Below are 8,892 nucleotides of genomic sequence, written 5' to 3'. Positions count from 1 at the left end.
GTTGTTGAACATACACTTACTTGTACGTTGTACTCTAGGACTTGTATTTGATCTACAGATGAATGATGGAACAGTGTAATTTATTTCTGTACGCCAATTCGTTCTCACTGTATTTCAGTGGGCGGCTTTTAAAAGTTAAAACTGCAAGCATAATACACACAAATAACGTAACACTGTGTCGTATTTACTTAACGTAGGGCAGTTATGCTATATCCTAGGGGAAGGCACAATTATTAATTAATAGGCATTATAGGTCAGAGGGAATTTTGTGCCCTTCACACCTGCACCCGGGGGCGACAGCCTCCCCTTGCTACGCCACTAATCAGTTATATCGAATAATCAATTAAATCATCCAGCTCTTACTGTAATACCTCTTATCCACCCAACTGGTTGATATTACTGACTTTTTCTAAATGTGTATCGGCCCTTAGTAACTCTCACCCATCTAAAAAGTTGATATTACTTACTTTGCTGCTATGCTCGTAACCAAAATCTACAGCTCTCACCCATCTAAAAAGTTGATATTACTTACTTTGCTGCTATGCTCGTAACCAAAATCTACAGCTTATTACCTTATTTTTAAATCATATAGCAAAGAACCTTCTGTGTCCATCCACTAAACTAAACATTAAAAATTAAAAGTAAAACACTTATCATTCAAATATTTACCAAGCCTTCCTTTAAGCACTATTCAAATAACTTCATCCACCACACCTGAAAGTAAAATATTATAAAGGCCAACCACCTTGTTAGAAAAATAAAACTATCTTAGCTGAAGATGAGTCCTACTCTGCCAAATTTATCTGTGTTCCCTAGTTCTTCCAGTCTCACCCTTAAGTTAACAATAAATCTAAAATAGTCTTGTTCCTCGCAAGTTCTACAACTTATTGGTGAAGAAAAGCATCCTGAACAGTTTCTAAACACCTGTCTCTCACATGATTTGATTAAAACTTCTCTAGATTATAACCTTATTAACAGCTGAACTTTTTATCTCACTCTAGGGTTTCTTATTAATTTCATTAGCTTCAAATGGTGATCTGAAACAAATTCCAACTAAAAGCCTTCTCCCCTAAAAACTGCTAATAAAAACCCAAATAGAATTCAACCTCATTGCAATTACTTTGATATCCTCAACTTGAACAGGCTGTAACTCACATTTTACGTATTAAACCACTCCAATCGAAACTGTCTACATTAAACATGTTTCTGCCATTTCCATTACATCACAATCCTCCATTCCAACTAGCTCTCTGAAGTCATCTATTTTATTTCTTATACTTCTAGCATTACAAGAACAACAATTTAGCCAGCCATTAAAAATTCTTCTCTATTTTGTTCCTGCAGTGAAGTTTTCTCTATATTTTATTCTTTCCTAATTATTCTGGCCCTCACCACTGTTTACTCCTAGTTTAAAGCTGTCTTTAAAATTAAATTAATGGCTCTTGTTTAGCATTCCAGTAAAACTACTTCTGTACTTTGTTCCTGCAGTATATTTTTTCTACAATTTTTTTTTTCATCATTATTCTGGCCCTCATCACTGTCTACTCTCAGTTTAAAGCCACACTTACAACTGAATTAATTGCCCTTACAAACAAGCCACTCCTACCCTATTTAAAGGTAAATCATCCATTCCAAAAAAGCTCTCTTTTTTTCCCATTGAACGGATCCCACAAATCCAGCTAACCTATTCATCCTTACATATAACCTAAGCCTACTCATAATTTCATCCCCAGAACTAATTTATGGCAGTATCCCTGATAGAATTAAATTATTATGGCCCTTTTCATTAAACAACTTTATCAATTACCTCCTATAACCTAACCTTCTCTACAACATTATCCCTTATGCGAACTACAAAGACAACATTACTGTTAGCATCTATTACAATATCACTTGCTCTGTCGGTTATATCCTCTGATCCTGGAAAGCAGAATCCAATTCTTTTCTCCATATTTACCCCACAGATTCTCCTATTCATGTGCCGCATTAAAATATCACTTATAACCATAACCTTTATGTTTTTCATTCCTATCCTCACCTGTCCCTTTTTTTTCCTTCCCTCCACTACTTCCTCATCTGCATAAGCTAAAGCCTGATATTTGTTATTTAATAGAACCTGCTCATTATAATTAAATCCATTATTACTGTATCTAAATTAGTACTGTTTCTAACTTCCTGAAAGGGTCTGTATCCTTTGTTTGAAAAAGCTTAAGTTCATCTTAAAATCCTGCTGCCTTTTCCCACAATTTATCCTTCTATATATCAATCACCTTTACTTTATTTAGGATAGCCTCAAGTTTCTCCTCCAACCTACAAACTCTACATATTAATTGTACATCTTCACTAATAGCTTCTTTAAAAGTGAATGTCGGTCCCAATTCTCAAATAAAATCTATTCCTTGCACCTATCACATCTTAAAAATAATGAATGCTTAACACCAATACTAGTCTTAACCATTGTAGCTTGGGAATAAATAATCAGTACTAAATACAAGTATCCTATTAAGCTAAGCCTAACATTAAAGTATAATATATATCACTATTTTATTACTAAAATAATTTAGTTTATCTTGAAAATAAGAAATGGCAAGTGTTTATTATCCAGGCATATAATATTCAGAAACAAGTATCATGAATAGTTCAACTTAATTATATTGTTGAATATTCTAGTAATAACAATCGCTTATTGATATACATTCAACTACAAGTATTAACTAAGAAAATAATAGTTCTGTAACAACACACAGTTACATATCCTTATAGTCTAATACTTGCTGAACTGAATAAAGACATGTTATCCACAGACCTTATTCACTGGTTGTAATATAATTCTCAATTATGTTTTTAAAGTTATACTCTATGAAATTAATCGAAGCATAAATATTTATGTATGATTACGATGTCAACCAAACTTGCTAAATCAAAATCAAAATTGATATATATATTTTTTCATGTTAAAATACAGATGTTAATTCTATGAGATGTATAACACAAATTGTAAGCTAATAACAAATACACCAACATTTAAAATTATACTGAATATGTCAAGAGATGAATTTACCTCCCAAATGGCCCAGTCACATTAAGAGTTTTCATTGCTAAAATTTCTGAAGTCTTATCATCATACCAAAATTGGCTGAGTTGCTGATTGGAAAGAAAAATGTATCAGTATAAATTTAAAAGACTTTTCCAAAAACAGAATACTTTAATCACAGATAACTTAACATAATACACTCTGAATATACAGATATAATGTGCTTCACACATTATTATGTTCTTCTTCACTTTTACCCAAAGTCGTGAAGGCAACATGCAAGAACGAATATGAATAAAGTATACATATCCTAGAAAATATCAGAACCTTTTACAAACCATAAGTACATATACCTTTTTTAAACATTTTATATGTCTGTCACTAAAAAATACAATTAAAACCTACTTGTAACTAAAACGTTTTTATACTGAATTCCTCCAGGCATTTCAATGAAAAAATTATAAAAATGTTTTGATAATACTGTAAGAAAAATTGGAAGACTTTTCTATGTTCGTTACATTCCAAAATAGATGTTGACGAAAGAGTTATAATTTATGTTAAAATCTGTATATGAATGAGTAACAAATGAACATACTGCACATCTTGTCGTACTGAATAAACAATGAACAAAATAATAAAACTATAAATCTGATGTATAAGTTGCAATATGTGGAGAAACTCCTTCACTCAATTACATTGTCCAGAATTAATGATAGAATTTCACAAAAATTCCTCAAATTTCTCTTTTAACACAAAATATTATCAGATGTCTCCCAAAGTTATTCTCAAACAAACAAGCTTAATTCTGACTGCATTTAATGTTAATATATTTTTGAAATTAACTTATTCAAAACAAATTGTATGGAACACATAATTACATGTTATACAATCAATACAATGATAAATAGTTTGATCATTATTCCCTAATGCTAACAATTCTGTACACAGCTAAAAAAAAAAGTAACCAGTCACTCAAATAGTTAGGTGGGGGGTGGGGGGATCAATTAGTAGCTTTTGCTATGTATGTATGTTTTAAGCAATATTCCTCATCTTCAAGAGTTGATAAATAGAAACAAGATCGAACAAGATGATCACGTTAATTCCAAGCTTAAGAAAAACTAGGGAAGTCTAAAAAATAATAAAAGGCTCCTGGGTCAGATAATGTTCCCCCAAGGGTTTTGAAGGAGGTTAAGGATTGGATATGTGAGCCACTTGCTACTATTTTTTGTAAGTCCTCAAATAGTAGACAGGTGCCAAAGGATTTGATGTTACTCTTCTTTTCAAGAGAGGTGATAAAAATTGTTCCAGTCTTATTAGTCTTACACCAGTTGTGGGAAAAGTTTGGGAAAGTCTGATAAAAGATGATTTGCAGATTCATTTAACAAAGCTGAAAATTTTGTTGGATAGTTTCCCTAAGGGAAAATCTTGCCTTATAACTCCTTTGATATTCTTTGGAAGTTAACATTTTCTTAAATCAAAAATGTATTTCCAATAATACTTACCCCCTCTCACATTACAGTTATTACTCGAATGCCAGGATTTCCTTCCTTTGCCCATCTATGTATTGGTCTGAATTTTTCTTGCTTGCTCCAGTCTTTTATTCCCCACTTAATTGCCCTTGGCGTATATCTGATATCTGTCACGACATTCTCCACCTACGTCAGTGTGCTCTCTATCCTGGTACATAAGCAACTCATTTAGATAATATTATCACTTTTTTGAGACTGAGCCATTCTGCAGCTCTAACACTGGCTCTTAGTGGGAAGGAAGACTGGGAGGAGAGGTAAGTATTATTGAAATACATTTTTGATTTAAGAAAATGTTAACTTCCAAAACATACCTCAGCTCACACTACAGCTAGAATCCCACAATGATAAGAAAAATTCAGACCAATGCTTAGATGAGCAAAGGAAAGAAACCCTGGCAGTCGAATAGAGTGAAAGGAGGTAAGAATGTTTAGGAACGGTTACTGTTTATGTAGATGAGAGTAAGGGTGTAGATTTGGTGTACTTAGATTTTCAGAAAGCATATGACAAGGTGCCACATAGAAGGTTTGTAAAACAATTATATCTAGAGGTGTGGGGGATAAGTTAGAAAATTGAATAGAAGAGTGGCTCGATGGTAGAAAGCAAAACGTTGTTATAAATGGAGTTCAGTCAAACTGGATTAATGTTACAACTGGGGTATCCCATGGCTCAGTCTTAGGACCTTTGTTCTTTTTTGATTTACATCAATGACAAAGATGAAGAAATGATCGATAAGTTACTTAAATTTGCTGATGATATTAAGGTCTTGGGTGTTGCTAGCTGTGAGGAGGAGGATGCTGATTTATAAAAGGATTTAGATCATTTAGTGAGTTGTAGAAATAAATGGCAGATGGGGTTTCATTATAATAACTGTAAGATAATGCATGTGGGTTATCATAATTTGAATTATAAGTGTAACTTGGATGGGAATATCCTCAACAGTGTTATGAAGGAAAGGGATCCTGGTGTAATATTCAATCAATCTCTAAAGCCATCCAACCAGTGTGCAGTTGTTAGGGATACAGCAAATAGGATTTTAGGTTGTATCTACAGAAATATGGAATATAACTGTAAAGAGGTTATAATTTCATTGTACAAGTCACTGGTTAAGCCACATTTGGAATATTGTGTTCAGTCTTGGGCTCCTTACATTAGGAAGGACATTGAATTGTTGGAAAGGGTTCAGAGGAGGGCTACTTTTTGCTTTTGTTGTCTTTTGGTACAGTATGTGAGAATACTAATTTTATGTTTTTGGTTTCTAAATTTTTTAAACAACAATGTGTCAGTTAACTTTATTATATAACCATTGCTCACAGTCACTTGTTTTATTGTTTTTAGTTCAGTTTCATAATCTTCAGATGACAAGGGCACAGTGATAAGCCTGTGTAACAATCCATGGAACAATTTAGGCTAAATGTTGTGTAACAACAAAGACAAAATTGAAAAGCACAGTAACAGTAGTGTTTACCAATTAACATGTCAATACTGCAATAGTGTATATATACATAGGTCAAACAGGACATTCCACAGAAACAAGAATTAAAGTAAAATTCTAGGAGCTGAAAATGAAAGAAAATGGATTCAACCCTCACATCCCACCTTAATGAAACTAAACACCAATTTGATCTGAAAAAAAAATTCAAAACTTTACATATCTGTGAAAAAGGTGAAAAACTAGATAGCTGGAAGTTGTAGAAATAAATATGTCTAAGAACAAATCCAGAAAGTTCTAAATGACAAAATAAACTTAAGTGCCTCCCCACTTGTCTCAAGGTGAATGTCAAGGTTACTTTCTGTTCTTTGGGTAAACTATATATATACAAGCCTATTTATAAACCATTTCAGTCTGTTACTGATCATGCCTTTATTGGTGAAACCATGGTCATTAATAAATGAAGTTTTTGTGTAATGTACAGTTGTCTTTGTTTTTTCCTCAATTCTGTAATAATGGAGTTTCACCAAGTACCAATGGTTTCAAGAATAAATTATATAAGACAATTTTATTTTTTCTAACAGGGTGGTTGGCCTTTGGAATGGGTTGCCTTTGGATGTTATGGAGGCAGTAAATGTGAATTTAAGAGAAAGCTTGATAAATATATGAAGGATAAGGACTGGCTTTGAGGTGTTTGTTTTAATAGTTTTAGTTTAGTTTAGAGGATGGAACAGCCTAGATGGACCAATAGGTCCCTTGCTGACCCTAAGCATTATGGTATATGTTATGATTTATTTACCAGCATTTTCTAAAATATTTAATGCTATAAAAACATGAACATCAAATTTTAAGTATAAATGTTGTTTCATTATTATTTTTTACATGTTCATAACACCTCTTCTAAAATAGGTATAAACTACATTGTATATACCCAGCTTTCCACCAAATGTAATCATAATTTTAATTATAGGTTAAATATTTTACATATAAAAATACATTTTACCCAATCTTCATCTACGTCAAAGTTTCCATTGCCACCTTTTTGAGACAGCTTTGCTGCTTGTTCATTATAAAATTCTTGTAGAGCTAGAAGAGTTTCAGATGAGAGCTGTGGATGTTCATCATCGCTTTCCATTTTTGATACTGTACAAAATTATGTATAAATTACAAATAACCCAGGGATGAAAATAAGAAAACATTTAAGTTATTCTAAAATGTGAATTACTATTTTATTTTATAAGATGCAACTAGTTCACTAAAAATAAGACCTTTTATTTGCATCAGAAGAGATGAGGCATCACACATCTTTGTGGTGACTCATCCTGACACATGGATGTGGTGAAGTTGTTTTTTAAATGGATGTTGCAGATTAAACAATGATCTTGATGTATGGTTGGTTAGTTTGTTTTTAATTAAGCGCAAAGCTGCACAGTGGACTATCTAAATCCAGTTTTTAGCATTATGAGCCTACAGGCTTACTGCTGTGCCACTGGAGGAGAGAAGGGGGGGCTGATATATGGAATGATAGAAAAGAACTGAGTATACAAAACATTACAGGTATAATAACTATCACATTTAATTCCTCTTGCTGAATCCCAATCCATTCCTAAACAAGATTTACATACTTAAAATACTTGGTGAATTACTGTTTTTTGTAATGAAGACCAGTAAAGAATATTGAGCATTTTTTTTTAGATTTTGTTTTACCTCATAAACTTTTTTCTGACATACCTGCTCTTTTAACGAATGCACCTGGGTTGTGTATCATGACTTTTAAAAAGCCATGAAATTACTAGCAGAGGTAAAATGGATCCTCACCCAGTTGATGAAAAAGATAACAAAAGACAAGTTGATAAACTTTTGTTTAATCAAACTGATGGAAGAAAACAAACACTGGTGACAAATAACTATATTTAATGATGTGACATGCAAGGTCCGTAAACTAAAGTTAAAGCAGTCTGTTTTGAGGCTTTTACCATTTGTTATCTATATCAATGATGTGGATACTTTATTGTAATATTTCAAATCTATTGATGATAACATCTTAACTATTTATTTCGGGAAAACTTGGACAGCCTGACTGTCTTACTAATTAGTCAGTGACTACAGTATAACATGGAAGATGTTTTTCAACAATGACTGACACAGTGAAACTAGTGAAAGATGTAAAAACACTTACGGTAACGGAAATTAGGAAAAAACGTTCTTTAAACTATTAATAATAATAATCTACCAATTTAAAAAAAAAAGTTTTATTTGAGAGTTTGTTATAAAATTAGATCAAAGTTTATAACATATATATAAACACTTCAGACAGTTCAAATACTACAGTTAAACTAGTAGAATTTAGAAACGAAGCCACTTTAGTTCTTTAACTTCAACTTAAGTACTTACGAATACAATCACCTACGTACGACAAATTGCTGTCAATGATAATATTAATTAATGATACAATTACACTAACAGTTAGACAGTAAAGTAATATTAAACCCGTGTAACTGTCTAAAAAATTTTAATTCGAAATTATAACAGTTCACTAAATTCGCAAATAGCGAAATATAACTCGTTACTTTATTATGATAAGCCCTCTAGTGATGAATCATTTTATTTTCCTAATGACAAAAAAATAGCGCGCAGCAGCTTTCTGGATCCTAATGCTTGAGGTGTTTTTTTTTGTTTGTTTGTTTGTTTTTTTACTAAAACCATACTGTAATATTTTTATAACGTAAGATAGCTAATTGAGCTAGAAAAGACAATGGGTGATTTTTTATTGCTAATTTGTCGTTCAATAAATCTCTGTCCTTGTTAAACATAACAAATTATCTCAAGAACACAAGCTCTGTGTTTATACAACATACTTGGGTATTACTATAACATTAATGGAAGTAATAATTTTTTTT

The 8,892-nt window shown here is 32.0% G+C and overlaps 1 protein-coding gene across 1 annotated transcript in view; it reads right to left on the bottom strand.

Annotated features, from left to right (window-relative positions):
* LOC106464460 (EEF1A lysine methyltransferase 1-like) overlaps positions 1-8,565 on the bottom strand; it is a 14,761-nt gene extending 6,196 nt beyond the window's left edge. Inside the window, exons 1-3 of the mRNA XM_013924605.2 lie at positions 8,387-8,565; positions 6,996-7,135; positions 3,062-3,144 (exon numbers count right to left, since the gene is read on the bottom strand). Coding sequence (XP_013780059.1) covers positions 3,062-3,144; positions 6,996-7,127 — 215 coding nt within the window. The 5' untranslated portion in view covers positions 7,128-7,135; positions 8,387-8,565. The remainder of the gene's footprint in view (positions 1-3,061; positions 3,145-6,995; positions 7,136-8,386) is intronic.
* Positions 8,566-8,892: the final 327 nt, after the last annotated feature.

The sequence above is a fragment of the Limulus polyphemus genome, unplaced genomic scaffold, assembly GCF_000517525.1.
Source record: "Limulus polyphemus unplaced genomic scaffold, Limulus_polyphemus-2.1.2 Scaffold1659, whole genome shotgun sequence".
Taxonomy (NCBI): Eukaryota; Metazoa; Arthropoda; class Merostomata; order Xiphosura; family Limulidae; genus Limulus; species Limulus polyphemus.
This window is presented reverse-complemented; position numbering and strand designations above follow the sequence as displayed.